The 25227-nt window shown below is 36.6% G+C and overlaps 1 protein-coding gene across 9 annotated transcripts in view; it reads right to left on the minus strand.

Annotated features, from left to right (window-relative positions):
* Positions 1 to 317: 317 nt before the first annotated feature.
* NEBL (nebulette) overlaps positions 318 to 25227 on the minus strand; it is a 258063-nt gene continuing 233153 nt past the window's right edge. For 8 of the 9 annotated variants that reach the window (XM_021530375.3, XM_077788465.1, XM_077788457.1 and 5 more), the window contains 2 exons: positions 10565 to 10680; positions 318 to 5008 (listed from right to left, as the gene is read on the minus strand). In XM_021530375.3, coding sequence (XP_021386050.1) covers positions 4832 to 5008; positions 10565 to 10680 — 293 coding nt within the window. In that variant the 3' untranslated portion in view covers positions 318 to 4831. Of the gene's footprint in view, positions 5009 to 10564; positions 10681 to 17452; positions 18808 to 25227 lie in introns of those variants that run through there. The other variant, XR_013341177.1, reaches the window with a different exon arrangement.

The following is a 25227-nucleotide window of genomic DNA, read 5'->3' on the forward strand; positions in this document are numbered from 1 at the left end:
AGTGGACCTCCTTCACTTACTCTATTTGCTTATTTAAACAAACCAAAGATCATGGAATGTAACTTGGTGTTCTGTGGAAGGGTTACAAGTGCACACTGAAAAAGGCAAACCTTTTAAGAAGAGGGCATGTCTGAAATAAAACAGTGGTTTAGGAAACTGTTTTCTGGGGTCAAGCTTGACAAATAGTACTAAATATTTCACTTAAGTCTGAAAATTCAAAGCTTCCTTAGTTAAAGCAATATCCATCTTTGAGAGCTTATACTAATGGGTATGGTAGCTTTACAGTGTTGTTTATGAATATAATACATACATAGTGCTGGGTTTAATATTTTATTGGAATGAAGTTTAATGTTATGCAAAATAAATTGTTATGTTACATCCACTGTGACATCAACTAAAATGTGAACTAGGTTGCATAGGTTAGTACTTTGGGCAGCATGATGTTGCTCTAGTCCACCAAAGCTTAAATATTCACAGTGTAGAGGAAGAAACAGGAATTAAAGCATTTCTACTAAAATATATTTTAATAGCTGGTGTTAACTTTCTGCATAACAAAAGCCAAATTAAGATGATACATCATATGATCCAAGAGTAAGTTTATCCGTCCTTTGAAAAACAATTGTTACCTTCATAACTGTATACCCTCAAATACAGTACAGTTTTGCAAAATAACTAAAACTTTACACACTTTAAAGCAAACATAAGCCAAACTGCACAGCGGTTCATTTTTGCTTTTTATATCACATTGCAAAAACCAACAGCTGAGAGATTTTCCACATCATGCTAATCAATGTCAATACAGTCATTGCTGCCTTCCAATGGTCTAGCAATTTCTAATAGTAATATTAAATACACAATTGAAATGCTACAGTATAGCTTATTTTCCCCCCTAAAATAATAATAATTAAACAAATGTCAACAACAACTGGATTACAACTTAAGTACAATATGCAAATTCTATTTATCAGACACAAGAAGCATATGAAATTCCTTTGAATATACTGTTGTAGTGCAGGCAGTTTAGGAAATAGAGCTTTCAGGTTTTCTTTCCAAAGGAGAGATGGGGTTCCTATGGCATAAAGCTGGAGAAAATCACTAAAGCATTGCAAAATGGTTTAATCTTCTACAGCTCACTAGTACTTTGCATTTGCCAGCACATCAGTTCGGAGGACTCCTTTCAACAGCATCTTCTGTCTGTTTCATTATATTATTTAAACATTTACTAACTAAAGCATATTCTATATTTTAAATTGAGTATTAATTAACTTAATAAAAATCTATCATTTTATACCCTGTACCACCTTCTGCCAAAGACCTCTGTATTTGTAATTTCGTTTTTCATCGTACAAGATGACATGCAGTCACTGTACAAAAAAAACTAGAATTATTACCTTTCCCAGGTATTGGAGACCTTCCACATCCCCAAGAAACACTCGGCAGGGACACATTTATCAAAAACATAATCCATGGGAGGTGATTCTCCATCAAATCCCAGTCTGCTGAAGTAGTTTATTGTATGTCAAATGTAATCAAGAAAACCCTGTTTCATCAAGACTAAATGCTAATGTTACATAATGAAAAATTACAACTGCAGTACCTGTATGTAGCTTTGTTTAAAAAATGAAGATAGCCAGGCAAGAAAGAGTAATGAAAAGCAAGGCACCCATTTGTTCTTTTATGTATGCATGAATATGCTCTATGTTGTTTTCTACATTTATATTTGTGTTAGCAAGAATTACAGCATTCTTTACATAATTTTTTTTTATTTCTAAAATGGGAACATGTGGACTTCCAACCTGAACTTTGGAACAGCTTGAGAAATTCAAGTCCTTAAAAGCCCTTTCCATTCCCCAGAAAAATGTTGACTATAGGAAGAAAGAACAGTGAGGGGATCATGCTGTGCTAAAAATGAATATAAAATTTAAAGGTGACAAGACAGCATGTAGCATCTTTTCACCCCTATATCACACTGCATGTAACAGTCTCCAACATATGCTTTGAAAAATGTGTGCTGGCACAATTTAGTTCATGACTTACCCTCCCTGCCTTACAAATTTTAGTTCTTATTAAAAAAAAATTATAATTGCATTCTGGTAATTTTGGGCCTTTGATTGCATTGCTTAGAACAAAGCTGCAAAATTACACTAAAGTTTGTTTTATATCAAAAAGCAGGAACCATTCCATATAAATATGAATTTCTAAGCATATATGACAAAAAACATGACTAAAAGAATAAGTAACTTAAACCAGATCTGAATAATTCTGCTGACATACCATTCTCAAGAGAAATACAATTCACATACTGTTTTGTTTTCTTGACCTTTTATTTTTTGTAAATTGATTTAGCTGCTCTGCCAGGCTAATGAATATTCAAAATTCATAAAGGAAATTTTATTTCTATTATTAAGCATAGCATAGTTCTCTAATGTCACCAAATGCTCATTTTCTGATTTACCTCTGTATATAAAGTATTCAACACTGTAAGCTGTCTCCTCATTTGGGAAGAATGTATTTATAGGTGGAGACTCTCTGTTTTATAAGTCACTAAAAATTGCAACTTGATGCCATATAGATATTCTCTATATTTCTTTTTTATTCATATTTGGTAACAAAACTAACACTTTGTTTTTATTGTTGTTAGCATTACACAGCTAATGGAGCAGCACAGCAGCAAGTGACAGCCAATTGTGCTTCAGGCATCATCTGAAAAATTTGACAGCCAGCAGAAGATGGAATTCCTCTCCTTGCTGTTGATGGCCAGGGATGAAAACGAACACAGAAGTAAACTTCTTGTTTCAGAGCTTCTAGCTCAGCATACCACATGGCTTTAAAAAAGCCATTTGACTTGCTGATTTCCTGTGAGTGTCACCAGTAATGCAAAAGGGTCTGCTGCAAGAGCAGCTCCTTATGCAAAACTTGCAAGAATTTTAAATCACAGCAGTCAACTATACAAATTGCCTATTTACAGTCATGGAATTCTACTTTTAAGACACATCTTTTGAAGCTGGATACTCCTGGACAGGGATTTGCAATTACAACTTTCAGTTGACATAACAAATCCATACAGCCTTTCCTTATTTAATTTTTAGTTATTGCAGGATTTTCTGCTATGTGAGATGAGAAGTACAAAATTGTCTAAAAGTTTAATATATAATTCTACCTTAAAAAGTTTAGAAATGGAAGAAAGTTAGTGCAGACTCAATATTCTGAGCGCTACTCCAAAGTTAACTTCCTTAGCACATGGCTGAGCTCCACAAATTATTTTATCAGAAAAACATTTTCTTCTTTACACATTTCTGCATCCACATAAGTAATTTCTTACATGAATCTTTACCTCTTTTGTCCTTCCTTCCACAGTTTCTCCCTGTGAGGGAATACAGTCAAAGCAAAAAGAAGTTGCCTGTGACCGACCACACTGACAAAATCACTCATACTATCCACTGTGTCACCAGCTGTTAGATCCTCTCCTAGCTTCATAGGAACTGAGATCTGGATCTCTCAGTTCTGGCTGTAAGTTGAAAGACACTAAATAGCACATGTGAAGGTTTGTCAGCAGAATATTTTTACTGTTTTCAACAGATGGCTAAACTGAAACAGAATGGCATAGAGTATGCTGGATTTTGCTTAGTTAGCTTTCCCTTCAATGTCATTTATGAGAAAGATTAAGTCACTAAAAGAAAACATAATTCTTCTCCATCATTAATCATTTGGCAAGCGTACAACCCACTGTTGGATCACCAAGAATTTGGGAGCAAACTGAAGCAATAGGCCATTGATTTGAAATGCACTACAAGAACCAGAGCTCTCCTCCACTGCTGGATGGAGGCACAAGTGTTTCTGCAGCAGGGGAGGGACATCAGCTCATCAGCAAAGCAGCCATTAAGCGAGTTACCTGTGGTGAGAACGGGATGTGACTGAGGCTCTGTGGGACTGCACAGCGCCGCGGCCGCGCGTGGGATGTTTATTTACAGCGCTACGGGTGAAGGTGAAGGAGCTAACATGGAGTATTGGTTGTACGTTGCCCTAATGGAAGTTTCTATTTAAATGTTAAGTATTATTACAAGGAAACAGAAGAGTTGACAGGTTTATATTTTAGATAGTCCTTGCAAGGAATCTTCTGCAGAAAAGATACTGAAGAACCATGAATCCAGACCTGGGTCTAATTGATGAATTAGGATGGAAGCAAAGCTAATAGATCACTTGGAAATAAGAAAAAATGGGCAAGCCAAGAATAAATGTGGATATGCAAGAGTCAGGAAATTTTTGCTGTCAAAATAGACATATTTACTGTAAGGCTGCTGGGCAGTATGGGGTTTTTTTTTACTGGCATGTTACTTGTCTTCATTTCAAATGACTGCATTATCTACTCAACATATTAATTTTTATTAGGAAGTTAACTACTTAAACATTTAACATTTCCCTAATAATTTGAAGATGTGTTCAAACTCAGTGTGTTAACCTCCTGTAACTTTAGAGTGCCATAAGAAGTGAATCAATTTTATGGTTATAACGTCTTTGAGGTGCAAGGAAAAGGCATTACCCCTTTAAAGTTAATTGACCAAAGTTTTTATAGGACTGGCAACACCAGGCTTCCATATATGTTTTTCATTTTGAGAGAGCATTATTATAAGCAATGCTGTTTTCAAAGCTCTGGGCTTCCTGTGGATTATTTTTTTTAAAGGACTCTAAAATGGATTCTGAGTGAAAACGCAAACTATTATAGCAGTGATAAAGTAATGATCATGAACTCTTAAAAGATTCTTCTGTTTTTTTTCTAAAATATTAGATTTTAAGTAAATCATAATAAAGCTCAAAGGACTAGAGACAAAAATTAGTTAACAAACTCAATATAATTTGCTGGAAGCATTCCTGTTTTCCCAGTTCTCTGAACAGTACCATACATCCAGCCATCATCAATTGGTTGCACATTGATGATATAATCACCATCCCTGAAGGAAACTTCATCTTCATCTTGGGCGCTGTAGTCATACATAGCTCTGTATGTTCTCTGTTGAAGGAAAGAAAACAAGACTGTAAAGCCTCAAGTCTAAACCTGAGATTATTCGATTCCTTCTCTTTGCACAAAGAAGAAAAGAGAAGGAAATTGAGGGAGCAAAGCAGAGAAAGAAATCACAAGTTACCTGTTGAAAAGGAACAGTATTCTCTTCTACACCCTGTCAAATATACAGTGAATACAGGTCCTTGTTCTGAGTAGCAAAATAATTACTTTGTTAACTCACATTGTCTTATGGCTTAAAACAAACAGATTACAACCCATTCACTGCATACTGAAATATTCTGTTGTTTCATTAATTCACTAGTAACAGTTCATTACATCCAGCCAGGCGAGCTCTACTTCTGCTCCCAATTTGCATGATTCGCAAATAGCTTCTCCTGTGCCTTCACTACAAGAAGAAACATAGTCTTCATCCAGGCCATTAAATTTTCCATCTCACTGAATGTCCTTCATTTCATTAGGATTTTACCCAAATTAAGAATTATGAATGCATTATTATCTAAAGAAAATATTTTTTAAATTCTATTAAAATAATTTCTATGAATACTAATATTTTCATATTCAGACAAAATGTAGTACATAAAGTATCATCCTAAACTAAGACAAATTTTTCTACAACCCTGCCCACTATAAGACAAGCTTTCAGTTTTTTTCTCTGTTTTTCTAAATAGAGTATTTGTTTCCACTCACAACCAATAAAATGCTATCATTTACTGGAATTCAAAGTGGATTTTCAAACTCAGGAAGAATAGTCTCCCCTTGTATCTTAACAGCAGAATAAAACTAGCTCATTTTAAAATTCCCAAGAGTACTTTCTTTTCCTTACCCTGGCTCTTAACAGAAGTCAAATGCAGTTCAAGCATTACTGATAATATCCAATTTCCCTTACGGTAATTTTTGTTATGTTACCATATGTAGCTGAATTTTTCTGGTACAATAATTTAGAGATAAAAAAAGGCAAAACAGTCAATGTGTGAGTTCATGCCTAGTACTATTGTCTGAGCCTTTTAAAAGACAGCAAACTTCTCTGCTCAAGAAAACAGCTTTGAATTAGTTTTTTATATATGGGAGCTTGAGTGTATTTAATAAAACTATTTTTTAAAAAGTTGGTGATTGCTCCACATGGAGTGAGCAAGCCATTTGTCACATGTTGAAAATGTGGAATTATTTAATCCATTATAGGGCAACTGATCACTACTGTTCCCATGCTAGAAATATACTTTTAGTCTTGGCTCTGTCATTAATAGTGCAAATTAAACAGGACAGAGAAATCAGCTCCTATTTAAACACTGGAGAGCATTGAAGACCACCTTTCCTGACAAAACTACCCTGAACTGCATTTCAGTCTTGTTATTGTTCTCTGCCATGCCTTGTAGTGTTGCTGACCTACAGGCTGTGTCCAAGAGCAGTTTTCAGCCAGAGGTATGTGCTTTCCCAGTGGTTCCTTAATGTCTTCCAAGTGTGCATGGAACTCAATTTAAAAAAGGATCATTTTTTATCCACTACATGACAGTAACTAATTTATTGGGTTCTATCATCACCAAAAATCCTTAAATAGTCATAAATTAGACAACTAGCCATCAAAAGACTCTGCCTTTCAGAATCTTATTTTTTCCAAGTATTTTAACTGATCTCGCTGCTGAGACTTGAAACTAACTCCAAAAAAGCAGTGAAAAATATGTTATTACAACAAACTCAGCAGCAGTTAGCCCTTTAAACAATTTATTTCAGAAGAGCATCCATTTAAGAAAAATGGTAGCAAGTCTATATCTGGTATAAGGCAGCAAATGTATTTTGCCTAGAGCCATGCTTATAGGTACCCTTAAATAGGAAAAGACTGGTGAAGAAATTAAATATTTCATTAAACTAACAAAAAATTGGAAAAATAGAGAGGTTTTGCTCACTCAGAAGGATGCTCACTCTTCCTTAGAGCACCATGGCAAAGGACATACCATTGCTGTCTCCTAAAAGGCAGCTTGACTACATCACTGTGGTGCACAGTTGTGAAGACAAGCCCACAATTCCAAACTTTAAAAGAATTTATTAGGGCCCTAAATGCTGCTGGGAAACCTAAATTTATCGCTTTAACACCTAATTAGGTGCTGAATGGCTGTCAGGAGAAATCTCCATAATAATCCTGTTAGCATTTAATGCCTAATTATCACTGCAGAGAGTAGTCTGGGCTATATAATCGAGAATTACAATGCCTAAAGGACTCAAAGCAGGGATTTTAAAATGCATTTCAGTGAATTATTTCTCAGTATTCCTCACTAGTGAGTTTAGCTGGTACTAACTTACAAGAGGGTGTAAGTTTGGAGTTCTGGAAAAGAGTCGAAACTCACTTGTCTGCCACCTGCTCAAAGGCCTGTCTCACACCCACTGCTTAGACAGACCTGTAAGACTTGTCCATATGAAGAACTGAAATCCAGCTAATATGTTCTCAGCTCCCCAGCCTGTTCTGGGGGACAGATGTGTATTTCCACTTCACCCCAATTCACACCGTTTCTGTGAATGGCTCGATGCAAAGAGCAGTAACAGCTGCAGCATCCTCCACATACAGCAGCCATCAAGGAAAGCCAACTCGAAGCACAGGTTTTGTTTTCCTACCACTCTTGGATATGAAACAATGTGTGGTGAGCATCCCATTATTTTCCAAATAGGAAAACACCCTTCAGGGCTTTCTGTTATAAAATACTTTGTACCCTGAGCAACAATTTAATTCACCCCATTATGCAGAACTGCTCGCAGAAAGCGAGGAGAAGTTAAGAATCAGAAAATAATGCAATTTATTTGAGGAAAAAAAAAAACAAAACCTATCCAAAGACTGTGTTAGGATCATGCTTAATACAAAACAGAGCCTACAAAATTAAATAAACCAGAAATTGAATTTGAAAATTTAGAAATTAGAAAAATTCTGCTTCTTAATATAGGAGACCAGTGAATATGATTATAAAATGAATTTATGCATTTTGGGGGCAGATTTGATAACAATACAACAAAGGAGTAAATATACTGGAGCAGCTAACTCTGCAGTCATCTCTGCCCTGATATAACCCATGGGATCTTAATCACTTCCACCCTAGCGACGTCCTGGCAAAATTCAGGCACTGATGAATGTCTTTATCACCTTCCCTGCTTTTAGCTAAACCTCAAAAAAAAAAAAAAAAAAAAAAAAAAAAGCTGCTCAGGCTTTGAGGTCACTATTCTAGGATTCCTTTCCTCCAGTCTCCTTCCCCAGCGACTTTCTTCTCATTTTCCTCCCTCTGTGATTAGCCAGACAACACTGCATCCCTGGCAGGACTGCTCCAAGCCCAGAACTGAACAGGCAGCTGAAAGCAACACACCTAAACATTGTGTAGGTTTGTCAGATCTCCTACAGCATGTCCACACCTCATTTTGAATGTGCTCTAAAACAGTCATCAATCTTCAGTCTGTTCCATTTAAACACATCTCCAGCCAGGGGCTTCCCCCAGGCACACTCTGAGACCACTCTGTGTTGTCCCAATAGCTGAGTGCAACATCTGCATCTGGATAAGTTGCACAGGCTAATGAAATTATTCTAGTCTTAAGATAGGAAGACAAGGGAATCTGGTAGGTTTCTAACTGTATCTGAGATGCCTCTTTTGAAGCAGAATCATCACCCCAGGGTGGTAAGATCACACTGTCTTCCTCACCAGACTGGCAAGTTAGTAGTCAGCACCAGGCCAGCAGTCTTTGATTTCCTCTCTCTAGAACTGATTGGGGTTTATTTTCTAAAGGGAAATCCACTCAGTTTTTAACAGCAAAATGAGTTTAAATCATAATGTTTGCTGTTTTCATTTTTTCCCATGACAAAATATTATCACTTACAAGGATGTCAAGTAAAAATAGTTTCACAACAGGGAAAATAAATCTGTTGAAGTAAGTCAATCTTACTTTTAAAATCCTTTAACATCACTCCCTTTTTTTCCCTATTAGCTTCACATTCCCAATTCTGGAAGAAGAGGCAAATGATGGTTCTCAAGATGAGTGAACTGACACTGTTTTGACAGCCTGTCAGGTAAGTCACTGGGACACAGAGGTATTAGGAAGCAGTAGTCATCTCTCAGCCCACAAAGCTGCAAAGGCTGGTAAGTGCATTCTGAGATTTGCAGGCATCCCCATCTTCCACTGGATTTGAGGGCTGTTTTCTTTGCTCCCCAATGACTACCAAATCTGCTGGCAAAGTGCTGGCTTCCAAGTCTCCCACTTTTTGGAAAGCAACCAGCTCCCAAAGTGCCTTGTAATATCCTTGGAAATTAATGGTTGATTCCACTATCAGCTGTCTCACAGCTGTCATGCAGGCGTCTAAAGATGTTTCTCAGGTTATTGACTCACTCAGTGATGGAGGTATCTGGATCCCAGATGGATCCCAGACTTTCCAGCAAGTTAGCCCCCTCAGCCCCAGACAGCTAAGAATCTGACAAGCCTGACATTACTCACGCCACACAGAAAATCATGACCTTTACAATATAAAATGTCATGGAATTTCAGGTTTACAAAAAAATACAAGTTTCATCTAATCTTGAAAACAGTTTTTTTTTGAGCTCAGCAAGCTCTAAGTTTGGTTCATAATTAAATATTTATTCATCTCTAAAAAAGGTGACAATGTAGTAATTACCTTAGAGGTAGAGGTGACTGACTCATAGAGGTAGTAAATGTGCATATATTCAAAACAGTTTAAAATTCAAAATTATGATATTTTAAGGTAAAAGGTGGCTGGATCTCTAGGCAGCGATACGATTTAAAAAATATGATAACCATTAAAACTGAAATTTTTATATACGGAGTTTAAAAAAAAAGAAGCTTAATTTCCTAAAAATCCCAGGTGAATACCATTCATCTCTTCCTCCATGACCAGCTACTTTGAAAATGAAATATTCACTCCAGCTTTACATTCCCATCCACCACAGTTGAGGACTTCATGAGGCAGCCACAGCTTCATGATAAAGCTTCTTCTCAGTTGCCAACCAGTGTAACTCAGTTTGGATCTTACATGAGTTGGTGCAGCTGTGTGCATTAGAAAGGGCACAGCAATCTGGAGTCTGAGCTAGCTCTACACAAGCAGAAGTAATACAGGTAGGCACAACCCTGCTAGCACAAAATCAGCAAGTCAAAAAAAATTGAAACCGATTTAAACCAACAGGGTGATCTTAAGAGAGCACTGGTTTTCATCCAGTGCTAGGAGCATGAATTCATCACAGAGCATAACATCAACATTCAGCCTGTGAAATACTGTCCAAGCATCTATTTGTTTTAAGTAGGTAAGTAGGTAAAGAATTCAGTTATTTCTCTGCTCTCTGAATAGCATAATTTTTTTAATGTATTCTGATATAGAAGTTTTTACCACTGCCCATAGTCACTTAAATCTTTTCCATACATGAGGACTAACAGTTACATTTATGATAAAGACAGTCAAATAGGTCAACTATAGAACTCTAGGGTTGAATTCTGCCATATTTAAGAGATTTCACAATAGCTGATGATGGTGCTTACCAAACAAAATCCTCCTTTAAATTCAATACTTACCAGACTTGCTGAATGAGGCTGTGAATGCATGGACCTCATGGATGACATACTGGTCTGGTGCATGTATCCATATCCTTGAGTCTGGCTTTGTTGATATGCCCCAGGGAGAACAGGGGCTGCATTAAAAAAATACACACGTTAATTAATATTTTAAAACAGCCCTTATCTAACATTTTGTAGAAATGGTAGACTATTTTCACTGTTAATAGCATTAATTTCTCCATACAAAACACTTCCATTATTTCCATAAAGAACATAAGGCTTTTTAAAGGCTGATTTACACATAAATGTAGCCAAAGCTATAACAATACATCCACAAACATTATTAGGGTTAGTTGGAAGGAAAAGTTTAACATACCATTAGAAATTTAATCATTAAAAGGTTTATGAAAGTTTAAGAGACCATGAACTCAATTTTGGTACTGACACAAATGAGGCACTAAATATATGTCCCATAAGCTGCCATCTTTAGGGAATGAATAATGAATAAAAGCTAATACAGTTATGAAATGGTTTACTAGAAATTCACTGTAATTAATTCTTAACCAATTGCAAACTAACTCTTATTTATTAGGCTATGAACAAAGAATGATTGCAGTTCACAGGAAGAGGCAGAAATTTTAAGTGAGCGCACAGTCAAGTTTTTTAGTTTATTCTGATTTCATCAACATTCTTAGTCCAACACAGAGAAATCAATGCTACTTATATATTTCGAAGTCCACCTTATTCAGTATTTTCCTCTTACCACATAATTGTCCAATTTCTTTAATACATATTTTATTCACATTTTAACACTTCTGTATACTAATCAATAACATATTAACTTATATTGTACCAAGAAAGCTGCTGAAACCATGACTACAACTAACAGGGATCTCTAACTATATTGCTTACAAGAAAAGCATTCATAAACTTCCCACATCTGCCCAAGCATCTTACTATGGCAACCTACTGAAATAAAGCTGTGTTAAAAACATGATCAAAAAACATGATCAAAAAACATGATCAAAAAACATGATCAAAAAACTGTGAGAAATAAGCCCAGCATAAGTAACTATCTTCCTAGCAAGGCCAAAAACTATTTTAAAAGCAAAATTAAAAATACTGAAGTGGTTTCAAATTAGAAAGATTAAAGTTTAGTCACTACATACTTGTGCATATTTTACAAGACTTAGGCTCTCTAAGAATAAAGATTTCTGGCTTGCATGGAGGTTATTACCCCACCTCCACTGTTATTTGCCAGAATTTTACTAGCTCAATGGGGAATTCATTTAGCTACACTGAAAAAAAAAAAGTGTATTTCTGCTGATATTTTTCAAGTGGTCTATTTAGCTGATAGTCTATCTCCTCTTCCAAAAGCTGTCTTTTGGTTAAAGGAGATAGAACTTATGCAGCAAATTATTAAAAAATCTTCAAACATTCAGCAGTCCAGCACTTCCTGGGATAGATCTCTTGAGCTTCTCGGGAAGTTAGAATCACTTCTGCAGCAGCCATCACACACAGATTCAAAAAGGAGCAAATCTAACATAAGATTTAACAGGGTTCACAATGTGTGAAAGGATCCAGGGCTTGTAAAATGAAAAAACACATGGGAAAAGCAAGAAATCCCAATAAAGATATATATTTATTATAAGTATTCATATTTGCACTAGTATTACACCATAATTCTCTGCTTCTTGAGTTGTCAGGACAAGAAATGTGTGTGAAAAAATGGATTACTGAGTAAATTTTTGCTCAACTATTTCAGAAAGAAAGGTCAACCTTGTGCTTTCAGCAAGTTATTTTACTAATCCTGCTTCATTGATTTCAACAAAGGTTCTTCTTAAAACTTACATTTAGTTTTAGTTAGCATATTCAAGTGCACTAAGTGTGTAATTACAATTTGGGATGCTACACTTTGCTCTACTATACTTGTAAAGATCACTAACACTATATATTAACTAGGGTTATTCTTATTTAGAAAACATGCTTCAAACGATTGTAATGAATAGATTGTTTTGTTAAATGAGGGAAATTAAAGTGATATGCAGTCAGATGCAGCATTGAACACGATGAATAATGGAGGTTCCAGAAGGGCCAAGTTCATTCTAATGACATATAAGAAGAAAGATATTTTAAAGCAGTTCAATCATCAGAAAATTGCCACTCATTAACATGTTCACAGAATTATCATGCATTCAGTGAATAGTCCTACGTAGTTCATCAAATAATTTATGTTTCAATGTTTTTACAAGCTATTTCCACATGAGCAGATGTGGCTCTTTGTGAGAAAATACTGAAAAACATAATTTAACCAAAGGTTCTGTGATCAAGCTGAAATGAATACATTTTGTCTAATTCACCACCAGCATGAATTGTAGGCCAGTTTGTCAAAGTCAACAGAGTCTCATCTCCTCACACCAGCAGCAAATTCCTTTTATGGGTTGAAAACTAAGCACAGCTTGAACTTTTTAACTTAGCAGGAGGAGTACTTCAGCCAACACTGACCACTGATCAGCCAGCAGCAAGCCTGCCCTGCAACAGCAAAGGGCTGGTAGCTCTTCCCTGGTCCCTGGCAGGGTCAGACATCCTGAGAGTCCCTTTCTTCTTCCCAAGAGAAGCAAAGGCTGGTAGGAACCTTTTGTTCTTGATTCCTTCTCCCCAAATGAGATCTTTCTCATTTCCTATCAATCACCCCTTGCCAGCATAAAGCATCAAGCCCAATGATGGTCAGCTTCATTGTGACCTCCAAGTCAACTGTCTTATTTTGGGGAGGACAACCCACAGCTCCCTCCTCTGTCACAAGTGACAGCTGCAGGTCTGAATGTGCTTTCCTCTTTAGCAATCAGTCTCTCACAAGCTGAGACAATTCGGTCAAACTGACTCAACAAAGCTGTTTGCTACTTTACCTGCAATGAGAGAAAACATAAATCTACAAAAATAAACCATTTCTTCCAAGGCATGAGAAATTCGGGGAAGTAATAGAAATTTTAGTATTAGAAAAAGATTTTATACAAACAGAAAGAAGGATTAGTTTTGCTAATTATCTTCTAGTCATTTATTTAGGTATCATATATGTGAGTATAAATATCAGCACTAGTGTTGAAGACACTTGCTTGAATAATTCCATGTGGGCTGGGGGTTTTTCCATTAAAAGAATACTATAGTATTCAAAAACAATCATCATTTTCTAACAACTTTTAACAAAGAATACTGAAGAAACTTTCAGAGGATGGTTTATTTGGAAGACTATTTGGGAATTATATAAACAAGAAGAATAAGTGAAGAGACAATTCTGAGCTGTGTTTCTCATGACATATGGATAATTCAAGGTGAGATTAAATTATGCAGAGAAAGAGTTTGACTTTTTTTCATCGCCATCACACATAGTTAACTGCAATCTTTTGGCTAAGTCAGAAGTATAAAGCTCTATAACATCATTGATTGCAGCAGCAGCCAAAGCAATGGTTTTAGTTAACCTAAGGGAACAATAAAACGCAGTGGTGGAACATGAAATTCATTTAAGTGAAGTCAGATTTATTGGTGATGGAGCTGAGGGCTGACTGTTGCTCCCAGAAGTACAGGTGGATTTTTTTTTTTTTTTTTTTTTTTTCTTTTTTTTTTGGCTGCATTAAGACTTTTCCAGATGCATTCTGATTTATCAAAACTTACTTATTTTTTTTCTTGTCCTACTTACCAAGCAAGCCAGATATTCATTTTAAATTATCTATTTGCATAAATGTATCATATATCTCTTACTATATCTTTACTGGTTTCCTCAGAGAAATGAGCAAGAACAATGAATGAACATTATATAAGACAAACAGAGAGGAAGCCTCCAAGAAAAAGAAGCAGCTGGAAGAATGATAGCACCTATCAACTCTCTGCTGCAGACAGTGGGGTCTGCAGTGTGTATACTGATCAGGATATGCTTTGAAAAGAACTGGGGAGGATAAAGGTCAAAATGTAGAAACAGGAAAGGAATCCTTAAGAGAGCATCGTATAACTATGAGTTTAAAAAGAAATGTTATATTAAAAAGAAAAATCAGTCAAAAGTTAGGTTCTGAGATACATTTTCTCAATACCATACTTAAACTCTCTGCCATTCTTTTGTACAGCAAAAACTTGATAATCCATGGTAAAACAATATATCCTCAGTGTTACTTTTGCCATTTACTGCAACACATGCCAATTACTGAACCACATGCAAAATAACCATTCCATTTACTCACACACATCATACACTTTTAAGGATTTAATAGTATCCTTCCTATTCTGATAACACCTTAAGTCACAGTTTCAGTCCTAAGACTTCATACAACTCACAAAGAAAATTGCAACAATCTGTAATCATAACATGGGAAAACACAAAGTTAATATAATGACTTTGATTACTATGTGCCTAGTTCTAATGTCTGCAATACATTAGGTAAAAAGCTGCAGGCTTTCTGAGTGACACAAAAGAGCCAGAATACAGCATCATCATATATCTCTGTGTTACTGCCATTACAATGAGCTCACCCAAAACAGATGAAGCTACTTAAAGGTATCATGCTCATCCATATATATGGAAGTCCTTCCTTTTTTTTTTGCCTTGCTACTGCTATATTTTTCACAGGTTACTTCATTTCATGCAGGCTTCACAGACTTTCTTTAGAAAGCTTTCCTCACAGTTTTCAGTTCATTCTTTCTTTGGTTCTTCCCTTAGAAAGCCTCAGCTATGTCCCAGGCAACAGAAGACAGAGTGATGCAGTCACACATGGGGAGATGCAGACCTACAGGACATTCCTGTGGACTCAAGTCACCCCATGTGCTGTCCATGTGCACAAGTCACTGTGTCTGAATTGCACAACCCCCTTGACACTTCCCAGTATATTACCTGGCTAAAGAAATACACCTGGCTAAAGAAATACAACCTTAGGAAATACAGGAAACAAAACTGTTACTGCTCTCTTAAATCTGGTGGATAATAACAACTGATACCTTTTAAAGCCTTCTCCAGAAAGTGTTAAAGAGGTTACTTTAATTGCAAATTCTGGGTAGATAATTTTTTTTTTTTTCTGTCAATTTCCCCAGATGTTGGTAGCTACACACCATCACTGAAATATTTAAAGTGAATGTTTTTCTCAAAGTAGCCCCTAAAAATAATATAGTTTGTCTCCATTTAAAATGAGGGCCAAATTTTCAGATAGATTCAGTTTCTTCAGGCCTTGTCCTGTCAATTTTTATTTTGGGATCAGCAGATTTTAATACACCTATTTGAGCAACCACAAACCCTCTAATTTCTCCTCCGTATTTCCCATGCTCCTCAGATGAGCTCAGCTCAGCACTGCATTAATCATATAAGCAACCTGAGAAACAGTTTTAAGGAGAGATTTGAAGGAGGTTAACACATTAATTCTGCAGAAGTTCACATCCTGCTCAACAGCAGCATAAACAGAACATCATCGTTGCTAGCCAAGAATTTAGTAAGATTTAAAGAAGGCCCATATGACAGGCTAATCAGAAACAAGAATCTTGACACTTTGGCAACAAGTAAGGCAGGTTAGATGTGATGAGGGTATAACATTAAAGAGGCATAAAGAGTAGAAAAGTAACTTGACTGTTACGACAGCCAAGCTTTTAGCAGAATTTTAAAGATGATGTGCTAAACATCATTCTCTGCTGAAGTTAAGACTTTTGGAAGAATTTGGCAGGAATTATGAGGGGATATGTCTCAAGGAGGTTACAGGCAGTCCAGCTCTGGTGCCCACTGCATATCTGAGGTTGGTTCCCCATGAGCTGGCTGAGACAGCCTAAAACTGCTGCTACCCCTTCCTTCCTCTCAGCTAGGCTGTTCTTCTGACTTGGTGTGCTCAGCCAGGAATCAGATCAAACACAGTGCAAGGACAGAGGCAGGACCCAATGCCATGGACAGCAGAAAGCAATGAACAGCTAGATCAGCTCAGTTATTGCAAGGTATGTCCTCCTAAGCACCTCTCTATTGTGCAAGCTGCCTCTGAATTAAAACCACAAAAGAGCTGAGCCTCTCACAGACACTTTCCTCCAGATGTCCCAGCACCCAGCTCCAAACAAAGCACCCCATGTAATGCAGGTGCTCCTACGTGTTCACATGTGGCAGACATTGCTCAGCTACTTGCAAGCTACTTGCATCCTAGCTCCCCCTAATACTCTTAAAAAGTCATAGTGGAAGTTTAGAGAATATTAAACCTAATGCAGCCAGCAAGAGCTGTTTACTTGACAGTATAAACAGGTGTCAGAGAACTTAAAATACTTCAGTGAGTGTGCAAGGACTGCCCAGGGAGGTTGATATGAGAACTCTGCAGCAACCCCACTGTACTGAGCAAGGAGATGGTCTCTAAAGAATACGGTAAAAAAGCAGTTGCAGAAGTAGAAAAAACAAACAGAAGAGTACAGGAATGTTAGACAGATGCAACATTAAGAAAACCTCAGTAATAATTTTAAAGTGCAGAACTGATTGCCAAGAATGCTCCTGTCCCCAAATAGGAGGATTTTTTTTTTTAAATCCCAAAGTTTCATGCAAAGAGAAATGTTAAAATTTGGGTAAAGAAACTTTTTTTGCCAATCATATCAAAGTATCTATACTTTTCAATCAGTATTACAGCTCATATGTCTCTTCAACATTAAATATATTTCAACACAAAGCTGGATTCCTTGTTTTAAAAATCTCAAACTGAAAATTTGGTTCTTTTGGCATTGAGACATCCATCCCATGTAACCCTTCCTATATAAAAGTTTTCCTTTTAAACTACCATCTTCTGATGAACACTGAAAAATTCCCAGCTTATCTATTACAGACTTTTTTTATTTAATCAGAAAGAGTAGCATAGCACAGTCAAATTTACTGGGAATAGTTCAGACTGTGTAAACAATACAAAAAGCACTAACCTGATGACTGAAGATGATGAGCTCTGATACAGAAAAATGCTGTTTTCAGAACAGTAGAAAACACCATGGTAAGGTATCTTGGCATTTTTTCTTGTAAAAGTAACTTTCTCTTCATTTCTTCTGAGTTTTTTTCCCTCTTTTCCTTGTCCTTTACTAGTCAGTTAGCCTGCCTTTATGGATGTCTGAGCAACCAGGCTGGTCACTCTCAGTGGTTCTGTCAGAATCAGCAGTTTCTCTGCATGCTATCCATTACAGGAGTCAGTAATAGTTAGTAAATTGGAATATCAAACCCAGATATAATTAGGTTGTTGAAATAACAACCTGAAAGTATGGCCTAATTCACAGAGGGTGTTAATAAGTATCTGCCATGCTCACTGACCTCATTAGAATTGAAGCTCTGAACTATTTGGATTCAGTAGCGAATTCAGAATGTTACAGCTTAGGAAGTTTCCATAACCTAATTTCTAAAGATATAAGACATAAACTGTGCAATCTTGAAATGCTTTAAAAAACGATGGAGAGGAGGCTAACAAAAGTACTGATATTGTGTTTAAAGTATCATTAATTATTCATCATGAAAAAAATCAAGACATCTCCACTCTCATGACTACTTACTGACATACTACAGTTTATAAAATAATGTATTTTAAACTAAATTTCTTAAGTGTCATGATTAGACAAAAATTGTTTAAAGAATAGTTATTTCAGAACTCCATTTTATCAGTTAGCAATAATTAAGGCTAACTATATTGTATCCACCATGCAAATTGAAGTAGATTATTATGGGAAATGCAGAATCATGCAATTATAACTCCTGAGAGCAATTTCAACACATGAATTTAAAATCTGATTTAGAATGAAATTGCAACAAAAGCTCTCATAGCTGTTGAGCATATGACAGAGAAAACTAAGACATTTTGAAAGGAACTACAAAAACATGTCTAGGGTGCTCATGTAACACTGGAATCCTGTTTTATTTGAGATTTCCTTTTAGACAGGGACTATCTCATATTTCAGTCCAAAGTTCTTGATTTGTATGAACAAGCAATAATAATAGTTATGCTGGTCTTTGTGTTTTAAGGCTATCATAAATCCAATAGCAGATGAAGAGAGAATTTGAGAAATACTATCTAGGACAGTGGAAGAACAGTTGGCAAACTGTCTCTCTAGTACATCATAGTCTACATGTCTGGTGATTCAGACCTTCTTAATTCTTCACATTTAAAGGAATGGTGGATCCATCAATTCCATCATATTCATTTCATGGCAAATTATCTTCCAAGGTCCATTCTGGACTCTCTGAGGGTTCTAAATCTCTGTATTTCAAAAGTCAGTCTCTCATGGACAATTTTTTCCTTAAAAAAAAAAAAAAGGAGTATGGCTTTCATTCCTCTTCACAGTAACTGCAAAATAGCAATATATTTTTAAATTTCCCTAGGCTAGCACAGTCTCCAGAAACCTTGTCTGCAAGCAGTTATCAAATAGCACAGTCTAGAGAAAAATGAAAGGAACCCAGCATGTCCTATTTTCTGTAGTCAGCATTAAAAGAAATAGGACAGTCAACAGGACATCTATCCTCACCATGAAAAGACAATAAGACAGGGAATATTTTTGCCAGAAAGAGATTGTGGATACTGCTTAGAGAATAATTTTTATTGAGGTACAGGAATTAGAGGATACTGGGTAATAGCTCAAAAGCTTTTGAGATCATTAATACATTACTGTCCTAGTAAAGCATCACAGAATTGTTAAGTATTAACTACACATAATTTAGTGCTCTGGCAACAGGAGAGGAGAAGAAGCCAAATCTCAAACAAGCCACAGAGTCCCTGCCTGTGTCTGACTCTGGATCAGTGAGGTGGTAAGTGGCAGGCTCATAGCTTACAAAAAGGAAAGCCAGTCCTGTTCTGGTAGAGCAGACAATTTTCATGTTCTGAAAATGACATCAGCTTCCACAGATTACTTTTGGAATGGTCATTTAGGGCTGCAAGACCATAAACACTTAAAAGAATTTATATGATAAATGCAATACCATAGTAGGCCCTTCAAACACAATGTCAAATGAAAGTAACAGTGTTTTTTATAAAATAGGGTGTTAAATGATCTCCCAGAAAATTCAGTAAAATATTTCTAAGTGTTATCAGCCTTTAAAAATATAAGAAAAGGCTGTTTGTAGTATTTTTTCATATTCATGTTTTTGTTGGTTTTGCTAAAAAACACCACAAAATGAAAGTGAACACAATATAAAACTACAATTTAAAATTAATTGTATTAATTATTATCTTCATCCAATGTCTTTGAACAGTTGTTTTGGGGATTTTAAAAGTAGTGTGAATTCTATATCAGACTATTTAAGACTTTATGGCCAGCTACAACCATCTACTTCACTTAAAATTTATTTCTCCTAAAATACGAACCATTTATTCTCCTACTAGATTCCACTGAGAAATTTTTACTACAGCGCTGTAAAAGAGAAAATTACTTAAACTATTTGACTTCTAATCCTAAAACTAGAGTCCTATTTCTTCCTAGCTTTGAATCCAAAAATGTAATTTTAGAGTTATTGTGATGAACACAAAATATTCTAAACCAGTTAAATGTAGTGATAAAAAATTTAGTTTGATGTTCAACTGCAATATCTTTTCTAGATGTTTAATTCACTCATTTTCCTCACAAAAGTAAATTAAATGCATTAAATACTCTATTGTAACCTGAGGAAAAAAGAATTACTAACAGGGTATAGATTATATATTGTCATAGGAATTTTTCTAGCAGTTCAAATAGAAAAGATCGTTTTATTCAGACACCACTACAAATATGAGTTTGGCATTTCCTTCAGTGGTAGCTGGACAGTCCAAAGAGTTCAGCCCGTGTGTCTATTACCAGCTGCTATGCCACAATAGGCACACACAGCCCCACTTCCCTGCTGGTTCTGTGCCTGGAACACAAGCAGACCCCAGGGATCCTGCTTGCAGCACTGCAGGAGCTGCAGCCAGGACTCGCTGTTACAGACTTAGTGCCACTGACTTTTCTGCCTGACATTCAGCCTAAGTTGCAGCATGTCTCAGCTGAGGCAGTAGTACAATCTGCCTTTTCTCTCTTCACACATCCAACTACATTAGTTTATTTATGAAGGCACAAAATGTCTTAAAGCCAGCCCAAGGCATCCTCAGTCCTAGTGGGGCCATGGTGTACCACAAGGAGCTGCAATTCCTACTTAAATTGTGAATAGGACAGCTTTGCACTAGGCTTCCTCACAAAAGGGAAGATTTAGTAAAATGAAGGTTAACATGTTACATTACCCACATGCCTTTAATTACAATTATAATTTTCTTACATTTACTGAACATCTACTGTTGCCCTTGTGCATTAGAGAGAGAAGCCTGTAAGTTCTTCTCACAGAAGCTGTGCTTTGATTTCTGTGCATCGATTTATTTGCATAGTGGGTATAACCAATCTGAACAATGGTGGAAGGATAGCATTAACCAGGATCATGTATGTCACTGCACACAATTTTACTAATTATATTTATTGTCTACTGGATATAACATTCTCTGAAGTGTATCAAAAGCTGCTCTAGGGAATCACACTGAAGAACTGAAAACAACTCTTTGCCAAGGGAGCCATTAACACTTCCACCTGCTGAGTCCCCTGGAAACTTCCTTTCCACTTTCTGCTCACCAACTGTTTAATGGAAAAGGGAACATCAAACTCAGACAGCAGGCAGAACAAACAGAAGTATCCCCTGAACTGCTGCTATACTACAGAAATTAAAAATGGGATCTCTTCTGGATTGTCCTCCACCTGGATGTGTGAGGACTGTCTTTTGATGCTGCCAGATGCCAAGAGTGTGGGAGAGAAGCATGGGAATCAAAGATAGGCATAAGGAATCTAAGCAGAAATATTTTGGAAGTATGTAATGTATGTTCTCCCTGAAACATTAACTCATCCTCAGTGAACAGATACTGAATTAATATGTGCTTTCAGAAGAATCAACAATTTCTATCTTAACCAGCAAGGAGTATTTAGTTTTATTCCCAGCATGCTACATCAGACCTTAATCAAAATCTGACTAAGCAATCACTTGAATTACTATATGAATTTTCAAGCTTTATGTTAAAAAATAAGGTTTTACAGATAGCTAATACCTCTTTGTGGTGGAAAAGAAAGACATATAATTTTCTGGACTAATTTCTCTCATGTTCTGCATTAAAAAAGCAGAGGATACTAAAAGTCCAATAGTCCAGACTAGGACAGAAACCTGATAATGCACAGGATTGTGCATAAATGTAGTCCCAATGCCTTTCTGGATTCCTATACTTACATGGCTTAAAAGGCTCAAATGGTTTATTCAGAGACAAAATTATATATTAAGCAGAAATCCTCTTACCATGTAAACACACAGAAATTAGCACATTTGTAGGGAACAACTCAACTTGTTTCTACCTGAAATCTAAATTCTTACACCAAACTTCGTCTTTACTTTTTCTTCTTACCTCAAATCTAGAGGTAAGAAAGTTTTTAACACCAGGAAGCCTCCCACTGTTTTCAAGAACTCTTCTAGCTGTAATGACATTATTTTAAATCGGGAAAAAAATGCCCTTTGGATATTAGGAGGCACTACAAAATAGGAGGCAGAAACTGAAACAGCAAAATACACCTCCTTCAAATGAAAGATGCAATTTTCAGAAGGGAGAGAGCTCTGTCTTGCTGCCTGAAAAACCACGTCTTTTCGGGGTACAATGTGGTTACAGCAAACCTTTACAAGGGAAACTCTATAATTTCTGTAAAAATATATTTGAGAATCGAAGACCAGGGTTCACTAGTTTTGGAGAGCAAGCTCTTTAACAAAGAAAACTCTTCATGCTAAATAATTTGTGGCACCAGATAGATTACAAACATACATGCACTTGTGTCTCTATAACATACAGGGGAGCTATTTAGTTAAGTTCAAAAATATCACAGAAGTTTGTGGGTGAGTTGTTTATTATTTGACTGCAAGCATTTGCAGTACGTTACACACTTAAGAACAAAAAATCACCTGATTACCAAGATGGGAAAACAGTTTTACCAAAATGCTGTTGAATGGAAGAAGACTATTTTTTTCCCATATGTTAGCTTTCAGGTTGGCAAACCTGCTGGAGGCTGGCATGTTAAAGAAGGAAAACCAAAGTACCATCTAGTCTGAAATACAAAAAAGTCAGAAACAGATGTAAGAGTCTGGTAGCTAAGAAAAGTGTCAATGTGATCCTCACTAAGAGGGACCGAGAGTAGACAGAGAGCATCATTTTGATTTGGTTTGTTCAGCTTTCTGTGGCAGGGCAGCCTGCTGACACACTTGAAAGGGGACAAGATGCCTACATTCTTCCCGTGAACTACACAATTCCTCTCCCTCTGAATGCCATGTTTGATTACCAGACTCTAGGGAACACTATGGAAATAGACCTCAGCTACCTAGCAGAAAAGAACAATTCTCTCCTGACTGACAGAGAAGAAAATATAACTGCTGTGCCATTCTGCTTGACCTCCCCAGAATGGCAGAGCTTACCAACTGAATATGAATACGAAGAAGAGTGAAGGATTCTTGCTCTGTACTCCTGACACCTGAACCTGGACATGGAAGACAGATCTCTCCATTACAACATAAAGAGCAGTAAAATATTGTTCTCTCTTTTTTTCTTCAACTTGTCTTTTACTAATGGTGATTTTTCCCAACCTCAAAACCAGAGGGTTTTTTATAAAAATTCATGGGAAGAACAGATCAAGGAAGGGATTTTCAAGATTTTTGTTCCACTTCTTCGTTCAGCTCTTCGCACAGGAGAAGAGTTATGACCACTATCCCAATGCAATGAGACTCCTTGGCTTCATACTAGGAAATATTTGCAATACCAATGTGTGAAATAAAGAGGGATTGTCTCTATTTTATCTGAGTAATTTGTAGTCTTCTTACCAGACTAACCAGAAGCAGAAGGAACAGCAAAGTTACTTGTTCTAGGATTTTCCATGGTATATACGTGTGTTGTGTCAAAGCCTCAGGCAAATCCTACAAACAATCATTTTACATACAGAGTTACAGATATTGGTGTGTGCTGAGGGAAGTGAAGGAGAGATCCTTGAAATTAACGTTTAAAATGTCAGAGTTGGGCTGAGCAATAAAAGGCCTCTCCTTGAGCTGGTACACAGAACAAGGCTGCTGACAGTGACACACAATACCCAAGGTTTGTGTTTGCTCTTAGCAGGGCTGTGTTCATACTGCAGGTCTAACAGCAGTTCTTCTAATGGCCTACAGATAAGCTCCTGCCTCAGTGAGGAAAGGAGGAAGATAACCCCTGGAGTCTGAAGGAAGGGAGGGGAGCAGACTCAGATTTCTGGAGCCTTTCTTCTTCAGAAGGTTCATCTTACACAATGATGACATGCCACTGGGGAAAGAGATAAAAGGACTTACTGTTTCTCATTGATTAAACTTCCACTCCAAGCTAGATAAAGACTTCAAAACTTTAAGAATGAGACTGCAGCATTGCGTTCTCTTCAGTCTTCATAGACTTTGGAGTCATAGTGACAGCAATGCCCATTTGCTTGTATTTATTCCTCAGAGGTTGTTTGCGGGTTGTTATTTTGTTATGTAATATCAATGAAGTACCTAAGAAAAAATTTCAGTTTTCTCACAGCAATCTACAGGTTCCTTTTAAGGCGGATAATAAAATAAGTGGCTTATTGAAATCTGTGTATTTGGATTGCCAGTGTAAGTAAAAGAAGATACCTAACCAGGCAAAGATAGAGACCTGCATGTTGCTGCCAGACTAGTCTCATGAAAAAAAAAGAAAGGGAGAACTTAAAACTCATATCAAGGCTCCTGTATGCTCACTACTTGTCTGGTGGCAGCAGGTGAACTGAGTCTGAAAAACCTGGCTAAAGGAGTCAAGTGAAAATAGCACACATGCAGCCAACCAGTAACATGCTGGCTCCAGCCAAAAACACGACATTTCAGCACTCAAACTTAAAACACAACAAATGGCCCTTGAAAATTCTGTCCTAATATCCACTAAGGCTTCCTACATTGCATGTGTTTTTGGGAGTACTGCAAAACTGATTTCTGTTTCCTACAGACTGATTTCTATGTATCTTTTAAGATAATATGATGATGACATCGAAAATAACCAAGAAACCATGTTTCTTCCCCACCAGAGTAACAATATATTCATACCTGAAAATTAACTGATAGTCAGCTCTTATTTTTCTCCATCTACAGACTACACACAATTTAAAATAAAAATAAATGGTCATTTATACTGAAAAAGTCTGAACCTGTGTATCAAGAAAATAAAAAAAAAAAGTGCACACAAACTAGACATAAAGAGGAAATCAAAGAAAAAAAAATTTTAAAAAAAGGAAAGGTTAAATACAAAAGAGGATAAAACCAGCCCTGAAGGTTTCTACTAGAAACTTTCCAAAATAGTGACAGATCAGCAGAGGTGTTGAGCCATATGATTTAACCAAATCATTCTTTCCTGGAGCCTGAATGCAAACTAACAGGGCAGCACTTTACTCAAAGGGAAGGAAGGGGAGCAAGAGAGTGAGTGTGGAAAGAACTAGGAGAAAACCACTGTACAAGGCTGCACAGAAAATCAGAGCACACAGAAAAGACTTTATAAAGAATCTAAATAAAACCCAAAACACAATAGTTGAGGTATTTTTCAGACAGAATGCTGTCAAGAGAGACCTACACTTCAGAACTTTGCTGCTTTTTCCTAGTGTTCTGTGAAGAAAAAACTGCC

This window comes from Lonchura striata, chromosome 1 (assembly GCF_046129695.1).
Source record: "Lonchura striata isolate bLonStr1 chromosome 1, bLonStr1.mat, whole genome shotgun sequence".
NCBI lineage: Eukaryota > Metazoa > Chordata > Aves > Passeriformes > Estrildidae > Lonchura > Lonchura striata.